Source organism: Acinonyx jubatus, chromosome B4 (assembly GCF_027475565.1).
Source record: "Acinonyx jubatus isolate Ajub_Pintada_27869175 chromosome B4, VMU_Ajub_asm_v1.0, whole genome shotgun sequence".
NCBI lineage: Eukaryota > Metazoa > Chordata > Mammalia > Carnivora > Felidae > Acinonyx > Acinonyx jubatus.
In genome coordinates this window covers 22,450,076-22,463,230 of record NC_069387.1, presented here as the reverse complement: position 1 = coordinate 22,463,230, position 13,155 = coordinate 22,450,076, and the positions used below count along the sequence as shown (strand labels likewise).

Below are 13,155 nucleotides of genomic sequence, written 5' to 3'. Positions count from 1 at the left end.
CACTTGAATAAGGTATTTAACGTGGGGCGCCTGGGTGGCTCAGTCGGTTGAGTGTCCGACTTCGATTCAGGTCATGAACATGCAGTTCGTCAGTTCAAGCCCCGTGTCGGGCCGTGTGCTGATAGCTCAGAGCCTGGAGCCTGCTTCGGATTCTGTGCCTCCCTCTCTCTCTGCCCCTCCACCGCTTACACTCTGTCTCTCACAAATAAAGATAAAAAAAACTTTTTTAAAAAGGTATTTAACAGTTCTTTGAAGCATGTCCTATGTGTTCTTTAAAAAAAATGAGAAAGTATAAAACACAGATGTAGAATTAAAAGAGGCTTTTCACTAAGAATTGCCAGGGAAGCTATCTGGCCCTGCCAGATGATAATACAGAGAAGTAAGAAATCATTTTTCCTTATGAATTACCACAACTCAGGATCAGACTTTTAGTTTTGGAAATTGACATCTGGAAATTGACTTAAAAAACTAAAGACACAGAGTGCCTGGCTGGCTCAGTCAGTAGAGCACGTGATTCTTGGTCTCAGGGTTGTGAGTTCAAGCTGCACGTTGGGCGTGGAGGCTACTTATAAACAAAAACACAAACAAACAAACAAACAAAAAATGAAAAACAAAACAAAAAAAACCAGGGACACAAAAGATTGAATAAACACACATTTTAAATCTGATATTTTTCATTTCCAGTTTCAGTAGGATATATTAAAGAGAAGATGGTTTTTAAAATTATTTTTTCTTTTAAAAAATTCTTTAAAATTTTTAATTGAAGTATAGCTGACAGAATATATTAGTTTCAGGTGTACAATATAGTGATTTGACGTTTATATATATTACGAAATGCTTGCTATGTAAGTGTGGTTACCATCTGTCACCACACAAAGTTATTACAATATTATTGACTATATTATCTATGCTGTACTTTTCATCCCGTGACTTACTTATTTTATAATTGGAGGTTTCTACCTCTTAATCCTCTTCACCTATTTCACCTGCCCACCAACCTCCCTCCCTTCTGGCAACCACCAGTTTATTCTCTGAATTTGAGTCTGTTTTTGTTTTTTGTTTTTTGTTTTTTTTTTCAGATTCCACATAGAAATGAAACCATATGGTATTTGTCGTTCTCTGTCCATCTTATAAAAAGAAGACACTCTTAAAATTAATGAGCCAAGTGTTTAATTCAAGACTTAGAGTCAAGGAGCATGGAATTTGAAAAGATGTATGTTTTGTAGTGAAACCTGTCTGTAATTAAGGGATATCAATTTTCTGTTGTCCAGAAGGAATCAGATAATATCTAGGTAGCAATAGTAAGTCACATTTTAGAGAAAATTCAGAAAGGAAAGTGACAAAAGAATCAAAAGTGTAATTCTCAGCAGATGTAATAGTTTCTGCTATAATATTGGCCCCTATTTTATTCAGTCTTTTCCACCTTCATATGTTTTCAGGCACAGTGTATTGAAAGATTTGTCAATGACAAAGTGTCTCTGGATTTGTAATGACAATCACTGCAAAGTTTATAGAAATTAAAACAAAATTATTTTGGACTACATCTGTTCTGTATATGTGAAATTTTCTATCGGGTTTACTACATTGCTATCCAGCTAACTTTTAATTTTTTAATAGAAATTATTAATGTCATTTACATTTTGTATTTTTAAATATAAGTAGGGTATAGTCACCTTTCGGACATAGTGGACCAGAAAACATTAATGAGAAAAGTGTTTCTTCTCTTTTATTGTACAAATCTTTCCATGAAAGCAATGACTTGATTCAGTAAAACTTAGTTAAACCCTCAAATCTCTAGCTAAGAAAAAGTAGATGGTTTTCTTTCAATGCCAGCTCCTGTAAATGTTGAGTTGGCTACAGAGAGACCTAGACTGATTACGGACTTGATTGAAATTAAGTAATTGCATTTTAAGTGAGTGATACTGAAAAGAAACTTTTTTTCTATTCAAAGTCTTTATAAGCGGACTATCTACTTGTATTCAGTAAAGCTTGACAAAAGAATAAATAGTTCAATTATTTCTGAAGCAGCAGGGAACACCATGTTTGGATTCAGACCTGAGTTCAAATCCCTACTCTGCCTCTTTATAAGGTACTTAGTCTGTTTCCTCTCAGGTACAACAACGATATTAGGATCATAATGCCCATCCCGAAGGCTTGTTATGAGAATCAAACTAAATAATAAATTTATTTATTCATTGAATAACTATTTATTGAATGCCAGTTCTGCACTAGGCATTGTGGTAGGTACTGTGGATATCAGAGAACATGATAAAAATCCCTGCTCTTCATTTTAGTGGGAGGGACAAACAGCCAAAAGGCAAGCAAATAAAAATGTAATTTTAAGTAGTGAGTGATAAGTGCTGTGAAGAAAAATAAAGCCTGACATCCACGGGAAGTTTCCCCCGGCTTTTTATTATAATTTTCAACATACAGCAAAAACCTTGTCCATCTTGGTTCAGCAACTAACATGTTGCTATATTTGCTTCATTTACCTCCTGTCCACATGTGTATCTGGGGGGGTGTGGGTATCTTGGTTTATTTTTTCTCCCAACCCATTTGAAAGTTAAGTTGCAGATATAATTATAGAGATGTAATCATATAATCCTAACACTTAGTCCCTAACTACTTTAACAGATATCTGTTAAGAATTAGGACATTCTTCTTTATAGTAGGGATTGAACCAACACTAGTTCTTTTTTTCCTCCAAAGCCTCATGGAGAAAGCAGTCATCAGAAATGACAAAAGGGTTTATAATATTTTCATGTCATCTGAACATAGAAGGCTGTATAAAGTTTCTTTGGGAAGATATATGATATACAGTATATTTATAATTTTTTAAATTGGATAGTAGGTACTTTGTAAGTGTGTTTTTATTACTTTTCATGTTTTTAATTCTTAAAGACATAAAAATATGTCACTAGTTTTCATTTAAGCGCTTTGAAGAGTGGAAATGTACATTGACTGAGGAATTACTCCATTTAGCCTTTGTGGAAACTCTTTAAGAATGTAAAAATATAGAATATCTCTATTATAGAAGAAAAAGTTAATAGTTGTTTAAGTAGAAGTGTTTACTTAATTGCAATTAGATTATCAAGTGGCAAAGCAAGGATTTGGATCCATATCTACTGGCTTCTAAAAACAAGCAATTTCCACTATACCCTGTTGCATTATAAGTGATTGACTTAGCCATTCACGACTTCAGAGGAATTCCTAAATATGTAAAGGAATCTACTGAGATATATTCCTTTATTAAGAATTTTTCGAGCCACCTTTGTGATACACCATGATGAAAATTTAGTTTTATATGGCAAGAAATGTAAACTTTTAATATTTGACACTCATCTTTTGCCTAGCATTGCAATTTCACATATATTACTATATTACTCCATGCATATATATGTGCTTCATTTTCTCAGTCAAGTTCTTTAAGAGTCAGGGCTGTGTCTTCTACTTCAGTGGTTCCCAAGCATGAGTGTGCATCACAATCATCTCAAGAGTTTCTGATTCAGTAGGTCTCGAATGGAGTCCCCAAATTTGCATTTGTAACGCATTCCCTGGTTATATCAATGCTGCTGGTCTGGGGACCACACTTTGAGAACCGCTGTCTCCCTCTTTGCCTTACCTCCCACCACAGTCCTTGCCTTGGTGCTTATCACTTAGCTTAAATGCCCTCTCATCTGGGAATCTTCCCTTGATTTCTATTTTATTGAAACTGTAAGTTGTTCTCAAATGTTAGTGTGTACAAGAATCTCCTGGAAAACTCGTTGACAAAGCAGATTTCTGATTGGACTCTGAAACATGGATTTTTAGCAAACACTTTCAGTGTTAATGCAGGTGATCCATCGATAGATTGTGAAATATTGACTTACGGAGTTGATCATGCGCTTGTCATTGCTATGATTGTATATTTTATTTATTATTGTTTTCTATACTACAGTATCATTTTGTTTGTATGTCTGTCTCCCACCAGAGCCCCTGAAGGGAAAGGACTGAGTCTTAGTCATCATTATAACTTAATGCTTAGCACAACGCAGTGTTAAAGAGCAGTAGAGTGCGTACTGCCTGTGAAATCTAGCTATGTGACCTGGGAGGATTTAATCTATCCTAGCCTCAGTTTCCTCTTTTATGCAGTAGTGGTAGCAACGCTTAAGTGCTGTGGAAATTAGTTCTCAGGGCATGCATAGTCTTTAATGTAGCAATTTACATACAGAATGTCCCTACTAAATGCAAACCATTACTATTGTGATGGTGGTTGTGTTCTAGAAGAAGCAAAATGAATGTTTGAATTAATGAAAACTCCTAAATTATGATTTTAGCATCCATATTCAGGATATGTGTTTCATGCTTCATTAAAAATCTTTGCTTCGTTGCCTAAAATACCATTTTCTCTTTTGGCATTTTAATAAAATATTGTGAGATAAAATCATGCCTTGGGCTTTTTTTCTCCTGCAGGAAAACCAAGAAACCGCTTGGAACCAATGGACACCATATTTGTTAAACAGGTTAAAGAAGGGGGACCTGCTTTTGAAGCTGGATTATGCACAGGTGCTAATATTTTTCTTTAAACAATACCTCGTAATTTCTTTTTTACTTCATTTCCTCCTTCTTCCATATTTCATTTTCCACATTTTTATCTCCTGTATGTTTTTTCCTATGTCTCTGCATCAGTTATTACTATTTTTGAAACCTACTTAGCTGTGTGTTTCTTGATACCCAAACTGATGGGTTCGGACAGAAATAACTTAATATAAATTATAAATTAGGAGCACTTTTGGTTACCACTTAGAGAATGGACTCTTGGGGACCCTTTTAAAAGCACCTGTTTTGCATACATTTAATTTTGATGAGGATTACAAAAAAGCCAAATGATAAAGATGTTTATTGGCATAATTGAAATAATCTTGGAGATCCAAGATTTGGAAGTACCTGATCTGCCAGAAGTGAATTAACTAATTTGCACTGCAAAGAATAACCTAAGTCTGCAGTGGAAGGCAAGTCCTGCTTCATCCGTAGGTATCTGTGGATGCGGTCTGGTAACTGTTCTAAAATACTCTTGTGATCTGTGATTTCAGCAAGTCTTTTTTTTTTTTAATTTTTTTTAATGTTTATTTATTTTTGAGAGAGAGAGAGAGAGAGAGACAGTGCTTGAGCAGGGGAGGGGCAGAGAAAGAGGGAGACATAGAATCTGAAGCAGGCTCTGGACTCTGAGCTGTCAGCACAGAGCGTGACATGGCGCTTGAACCCACGAACCATGAGATCATGACCTGAGCTGAAGCCGGACACTCAACCAACTGAGCCACCCAGGTGCCCCTCTGTGATTTTAGTAAAAACTAAGAGATTTAGTTTAGGTGAATGCACACACTAAAATAGTTACTCTTTTTGTTGTCAATATGAAATAATTTAAATGGAAATTAGTAAAAAACTATGTTTTACTGCCTTTTGAATAAAGTATAGTCTTTTCAGCTATAAATAGTACAATCAGCGGATGTTGCCACTAAGATTTATTAGGATGCACTATTTATTGATTATCTCTTCTGTCATAGTTAAAGTAAGCCTAATCCTAATCTCATTAATGTGTATAACATGTATATCAGTGTACATGTGGGATTCCATTACCCGGAATGTATCTCCTATCTTATCCTAAGCCTCACAAAGGCAGGAAGATATGGAGATGCTGTGAGAAGCACACAGAAAGTACTTTTTTTTTTTCTATTTCCCATATCTTTTCTCTCTCAGTCTTTTCCTTTCTGCTGCCCTGAATTCTTACTAGTAATCCAAATGTCCTTTTCTTTATTAAAATGAAGAACAAGTTAATATACAGAAAGCCAAAACCAGGTGCACACCCATATTCAAGTTCCGTAGTATAGCACTAATAAAAAAAACTAAATGTGTTGGGAGGATACTACAAGGAAATGAGACTGAAAGTAGAGGATAGCAAGGTAATAAAAACAATCAACTGTCTAAGCGCACTGAACGATGCTTCTCCATCAGGGATGACAGGGTAAACAGAGAAAAAGCTAGGAGTTCTGCAACTCAGAAAACAAGTGATAGGGTTATAAATAGTATAGCTAGAGCCACTTGGTGACTATAGCTTTTGGCATTTCTAAACTCATCATTGCCTGGGGCCCTTAAGACCTAGCTCTATTTCATCAGAAGTTGTATGTATTAAAATTTAGATTCATTTTTGTGAAAGATACTTTAAAAGATAATGAACAAGAATATGTTAAAAATAAGTACATTAAGAAATATTTCAAAAGTTGGGGCACCTGGGTGGCTCAGACGGTTAAGTATCCGACTTCGGCTCAGGTCATGATCTCATGGTTCGTGAGTTCAAGCCCCGTGTCGGGCTGTGTGCTGACAGCTCAGAACCTGGAGCCTGCTTCAAATACTGTGTCTCCCTCTTTCTCTGCCCCTCTCCCGATCACTCTCTGTCTCTCAAAAGTGAGTAAACATTAAAAAAAATATTTCAAAAGTATTCAGAAATGACTTTTTAAGGAATTCCCCGTGTGTTTTTTTTTTTTTTTTATTCCTCTTTGTAGGTGATCGAATTATAAAAGTCAATGGAGAAAGTGTTATTGGAAAGACCTATTCCCAAGTAATTGCTTTAATTCAGAACAGGTAAGATTCCTGAAATACGATTAATTTTGGCCAAAGATGGGTGTTTATAAATCAGCAGAGCAAGTACACTTAATACATTAATGTCTATACCCTACAATGGGATGTGGAGAAGCGGGACTTTTCCTTAAAGTGGATAACGCATTTGAGAATTGCCAAGGTTGAACTACCTGATGGTGGCTTAACTTGGTGGCTTTGCCTTAGGAAATCTATCAGATTTGTGATTAAAGTCCTTTAGAATCTGAAAGGAACAGAGTTTAGATTTAAATGAAATGACAATTAAATTTGTAATTTGTTTATAACAAAACTGTACATGAAAGCCAATGTAATTTATTTTAAAACCTCTTCCTTAGATATCTTTATATATCTTATTGAATCACATTCTTGGCTCCAATTTATTATTTGTTTTAATAAAGACAGCAAGAAATTCTCTTTGAATCCATCTCTCACCTACGTTCTACAGAATGAGAGACTTTTGAATTCTAAAGGCAAATAAATATGTGTAGAGAGGCTGTGAGATCTCAAAGATAACTTAGTCCTACTCTCTTCCTGTCTACCACACACCGAGAAAATTTTTCTTAATTATAAATAAATAAATAAATTGAAAGCCAAAGTGGTTACCAAATTGAATTCCTGTCAGATGCTACTGGCCATGACTGGGGTCCCCTTGTCCAGATCATCCCTATTATAATTAAATTGAAGTTCACTATTTTCTGAAGACTTTTATCAAAGTCCTCCAACCATGTCTAAAGCATTTCATGATATAATCTAAGTTGGTTACACTAATGCCCTAATGCATTGTCATTTTTGCAGTTAGATGATGTGATTGGGATTTATTGCTCTCCAAGTATTCTTCTTACTGTTTTACTATTTAATGAAATTCTTAGAGAAAGCAAATCTTAAATCTTGCGTCTGATGTTAGATTCTAGGTGTTCCTGACAGTGATCCCTATTTGATCTCAAGTATCGGAGAGAACAGGGGACTGGTGAAAAATTTAAAGCCACTTCAGAGGCAGTGGGGAGGTCACCCAAATTTTTATTCCCTTGAAATAATTTAGATCATTATACATACACCAATGTATCTTATCAATTTGTAATTTAAGAATTTTTCGTGTATTTGCTAACGTCTCTTCTTTAAAAATAGTATTTTTCCAAGTAACCACGACTTAATCTCTGTTACTCAAAATCCACATTAAGTTTTTTTTAATTTTTTTGTTCCTGGTGCAGTTCGTCTCTCAGAATAATAACACTTTGGAATGACAGTCTTGATTTTTCAGCCGATAAAGCAATTTGAAAAATAGAGGAAAACTGTTTTTTTGATTATCTTATTTTCTTTTAAAAAATTGTGTTCCTTTTGTCTGCAGTTGGTAGCAAATGGATAATGCAACACAAAGCCATTGAGATTCTGCAGTGTATTAATGTAAAAATGTATCCTTGCAGAAGAATTTATCTAAGCATCAGTATGTATTTTCTACCAGCTCTAAATACTGAAATACAAGTACCTACATATTTTATCAATAAAATTTATTTGAACCTGTGGTTCTTACAGTTTACTATTCTCAGCATTTATGAACCTGATAATAAGTTCAAATCGAACGAAAAGTGACACCAGTAAATTATTAGGTTTCGTTTTCTTTTTTTTGTTGTTGATTGTTTCTTCATCTCTTGATTGTATTGGGGGAAGAAAAAAATCTGTCTGATATTGTTAGATTAGATACTGAATCACTTGATGGAGATAGCCCACCATCCTTGCCTTTTCTAAATGTAATTCCAGGTCACAGGACTCAGTATAATTCACCCCTTTGTGCTTTTTTGAACCTAGAGAAACTTCTCTATCATTTTTAACAGGGCAGTTATAGTACCAAAATAAAGTGAGACTTTGAGCCGTTTCTCTAAAGCCTCTAAAATTAAGTCAGAGAAGAAAGCAAATAGTTGAGACACTATATACTTTTTAGAAATGAGTCATTTTGATAGTCATGATGGTAAACTCTGATTTCCTTCACTTCTGAGGCCAAAAGGGAATATTTCAAAATTGAGATGTTTAATATTACTTAAAATGTTAAATTTGAGGGTTCTTTGGTTATTTTCATGTGACTATATTTTTAACTTGATAAATAGTGAAAATATGTGGTAAAAATTATAATTCTTTCTGTGACTTGAATTAAAATAATAAATAAATATATGCTGAAGAGCTTTGTTCCAGGAGTATTTAACATAAGTAATATACTTCATGCTCCTAAATTAGAAACACATTATAAAGAAGATTTACCTGGTTATAAATAGCTCTAACATATGGCAGGATGCCTTCTTTCGTTCATAATTAGCTTGTATATATAAAAGTGACTTCTTTTTTTAATGATTTGAGTTTGAAAAGTAAAGATTAAAAAAAAACCCAAAAATTAAACTTGTAAGCAAATTTAACAGATACTTCTGAGCTATTTGTTATGTCTTTTGTATACACTTGCCCCTCCCCTAAAATAATTTTTATATATATTCAATTTCAGTGATACAACATTGGAACTTAGTGTTATGCCAAAAGATGAAGACATTCTCCAAGTGGTAAGTTTTATTTATTTAAATCTGAATTGTTCAACAGTCTCAAACACTAGTAAAAATCCTTTAAAGATGGACTTTAAAGGTGGAGGTGGACAGAATGAAAGATTCTGGGGAAATTTAGCAGAGTCTGGGATTCTCTATATTTTACCAAAAAACAAATAAACAAACAAAAAAATTTTTCAACAACAAAAAAATCGTCAATTTTTACAATCAAGTGACATAAGAATGTTCTATTCATTTTGACAGTGAATTTCTGTTGTTGCCATTTGGAAGAAAATTCCTAAAGAGTTTGCCCTGGTGTTACAGCCTAGGTAGTCCTTTGACCAGAAGTCATAGTTCAGGGCATAGTATATATCCCCAGGAATTAGAATCTTTTTTTTTTTTTCTTATGAGAACAGAGATTTTGTGAAAGCCGTTTCTTAATTTTTCAATATGTATGACTGTTTGTAAATTAACCTACCAAGCAATGTTGGTAACAGTTCAATCCATTCCATTAGAAGGAAGGTTCACAATGAATGAAGTCTACCCTGTGAAGGAAAAATGTCAGGGTCTTCAAGAGGAAATTATACTATATTGAAGTCTTTAGTATTTAGCCTAAATTTTTCCTCATTTTCAGAAAGAAAATAAGTTGAATAGAATCCTTAATTATTTTATTGAGCTTAAATATTGCTGAAAGTAAAAAGAAGCAAAACATACATAAATTTCTAAACATATATAAATTTCATTCAAGAAAATACTAGTTTTCCTCAATTGACTTTGTAGTTTAGTAGAATAAAATAGCATCAGTAAAAGCTTTGAAGTAACACCCTCTAAACTTCAGTGACCACTGAAGTTTGTGTTTCTCCTTTTAGCAAATAATTGTGTGTGTGTTTTTTTTTAATTCAAGTACAACAGGGAGCTCATGGAATCTTTGTGATGGGAATGGAAAGGGTAAAGTCATGTTTTTCATTTGTAAGGCATTAGTTTGAATTTAGTTTAAAATAAGTCCTAAGATCTTCTGTAAACAATCTTTTTTCTTTAAGAGAGAGAGAGTGAGTGAGAGAGCACGAGAGAGGGGCAGAGGGAGAAGGAGAGAGAGAATCTTACACAGGCTCCCCACTCAGCACAGAGCCAGACAGGGGGCTCAACCTCACAACCATAAGATTATGACCTAAGCTGAAATCAAGAGTTGGACCCTTAACCGACTGAGCCACCCCGGTGTCCCAAAATGTTTGTGTTTTTTTTTTTTTTTAACAGAAATGTGATTAAAGCTAGTCCTAGTGATTCAATTTATCCACTGACATGTAAAGTATAATTGACTAAAATCCATGGAGACCCATCTTATGTTTTCCAGGCATAGGCATGCGGATTGTATTTAGGAATGGCTTTTTAGCGATAACAGATCACCCTCCTCAGGTACATAATTCTTCTGGCGTTGGGAAGTCTCAATGAGGAAAGTGCACCTATCCAGGGTAGCTGTCCTAGGCAAGTAGAACTAGCTGTGGAGTACCCACCCTGGTACTTGAGCAGAGTACGAGAGCCGCAGACATAACCACTGAAGGCAATGGGAGTCACCAGATTAGAAATAAATGAGGGACTCCAGGCTGATGTTCCTCCTACACAAGATGATGCACAGATGTGGAGGAGGCCTTCCCTTGAATCCTCCTTGGCAATTTGATGACTCAAAGATAGAAGGCATTTCCAAAACAGAACTGTTTTCTCATCTTCAGTGGACTCTTTCCTTGCCAAGGTGAAGGCACTGGGTTGGATGCTGTTTAGAACAGGCCTCGTTTCACAGAATGGCTGGAGTTGTACTGAATTCCTAGGGCAGGAATCAAGCACAGAATTACCGTCACAGCCTGCTGTGTGGTTGATGAAGAGTATCAATGTGGAAGCGGCAGCAGTGGAGGGAATAATTTTCTAATTTCATGATCAGTGGAAAATTAGGTTAATTAGCCTGTCGTGTTATATTTTATTTAGGATATGTGTATTTAAAACAAAGGCAAAATACAGAGTATTACAAACACAGGGAAAAATTGGTGCACTTGAGTGGCGTGAGCACACTGATCTACAAAGCTCATTAGTAAAAGGTCGTGGTAAGGGGCGCCTGGGTGGCTCAGTCGAGTCGGTTAAGCGACCGACTTCGGCTCAGGTCGTGATCTCGCGGTCTGTGAGTTTGAGCCCCGCGTCGGGCTCTGTGCTGACAGCTCAGAGCCTGGAGCCTGTTTCAGATTCTGTGTCTCCCTCTCTCTGACCCTCCCCCGTTCATGCTCTGTCTCTGTCTCAAAAATAAATAAATGTTAAAAAAAAAAAAATTTAAAGGTCGTGGTAAAATTGTAACAAAATTCATTTTTAAAACGTTATTTGAATTATTTTAATCTTAAGAGATTAAAAGCCTATGCCCTGAATGATAAAAGAAAACCACACTTTTAAACCCAGCCTTCATTCACAGTTGAACGTACTGTAATTCATGAGAAAATCAAAGGAGTGTATATAATTAATGCCTATTATGAATTGTTTCCTAAAGGATTTTAGAAGGTGGCACCTTCTTTTTCTGCATAAATGTTTTTAGCTGGGATATCTATGAGTGTCCTTTTTTAAAGCTATTGCAAAACACAAAGAGAATCTGGGATTTAAAAGAAAAAACGTATGTAGAAATTGTTATAACAGATTCTAGAGTTAAAATGTTCTGTAAAGGCCTTAAGTATTTATCTTGGTCTTAAGTCTGGTACCCAAAGTATATGCTTTAAAGACGTATTTGTCCCTCTTGAGGTTGAATATTCATTGTAAAGAAAAAGTAAACATGAACATTTTTATGACCATTGTAAAAATTACTCACCCAAGTGAAAGCTTCTCGTAGTTTGTATGTGTTTGCCTGGGTGACAGCAGGGCTGTGTGTCCATGGAATTTTCTTTTCTAAAGTGATATATGGACCAAATTGTTCTAGAGGCGCTCAGCTCATCTTGGCATAGAAGATTTAATTTGGTTTAAAATTTGACTCATGGAAGGATAGGTATGTAGTAATAAATTTCATAATTGCAGATGACCAGTCATATAATATTGAAAAACATGAAGTAAAACGAAGAATAATTCATTGTGTTCCTACTAGTGCCGTTAGTAGTGCTTCTGTACCCGCAGCCTCCTTTTCTAAACCAACATCTATTTTCTAGATGAGCAATATGAATAGTATTACATTCATTTTAGTCATTTTGACGTATTTTATAATGATAGTTTAGACTGTGATATCTTAGCTTCATATTTTTAAGGTATTATCACAAAATAAAAAACTCTTTCTGTTCCATTTTCAAAAAAACAAAACCAAAACCAGAAGGGTTGTTTCGTTACCCTCCCAAATGTCGGCCATGCATGAAGTCATCAAGTCACCTAAAAAGGGATTGCTGCCTGAAGATAACCCTTTCTTGAATGCGCTCTCGATACGAGATCTCGACCTGACCATTCTTGTCAGTGGGTGCATCGTGAGATTTTGTTAAGCGTAGCTTTTCTAGTAGACAGGGAAGGAAGCAACAGTGTTAGGACTTGAACCCAGGTAGGTCTGAGACCAAAGCCTATTCTTTAAACTGAACCGCAGCCCTTTACTGCCAACAGGTGCAGATGAGGAGTTAAGTGGCTTAGCATAGTCCCATGGTCACTGTCAGTTTTAAGTATTTATAATTCTAACATGCTTGTAAAGCCACAAATAATTTAGAAAGATATAAAGTTTTCATACCACCCCCTTCTTCCACACCCCACCTTGCCATGTTTGGCGTGTATTTTATTATACAGACAGACATGTAACTATTTTTTATTTTATCATAGGTAATATTATTAAATTAATAGATCAGCCTGTTAAAGGTGAAATGGTAGGCAGGAATTTCAATCTTACCGACTTAGTTATTCTGCAGGGGTTTTTTTGTGGGTTTTTCTTTGTTTGTTTTTATCATCTATTAGGCAATAAATATGGAATAGTAATAGTATTATAATGGTAATAGGTATGGTAATTGCAGTT

General features: G+C 35.1%; 1 protein-coding gene and 1 long non-coding RNA gene across 2 annotated transcripts in view; both read left to right on the top strand.

Annotated features, from left to right (window-relative positions):
- ARHGAP21 (Rho GTPase activating protein 21) overlaps nucleotides 1–13,155 on the top strand; it is a 135,152-nt gene that overhangs the window by 78,587 nt on the left and 43,410 nt on the right. Inside the window, 3 exon segments of the mRNA XM_015066297.3 lie at nucleotides 4,453–4,545; nucleotides 6,540–6,618; nucleotides 9,119–9,173. Of these exon segments, the coding sequence (XP_014921783.3) occupies nucleotides 4,453–4,545; nucleotides 6,540–6,618; nucleotides 9,119–9,173 (227 nt within the window).
- Nucleotides 9,180–11,464, top strand: LOC128316305 (uncharacterized). The gene is made up of 2 exons (XR_008299955.1): nucleotides 9,180–9,428; nucleotides 9,718–11,464. It is a non-coding gene; the product is annotated as an uncharacterized LOC128316305 (long non-coding RNA).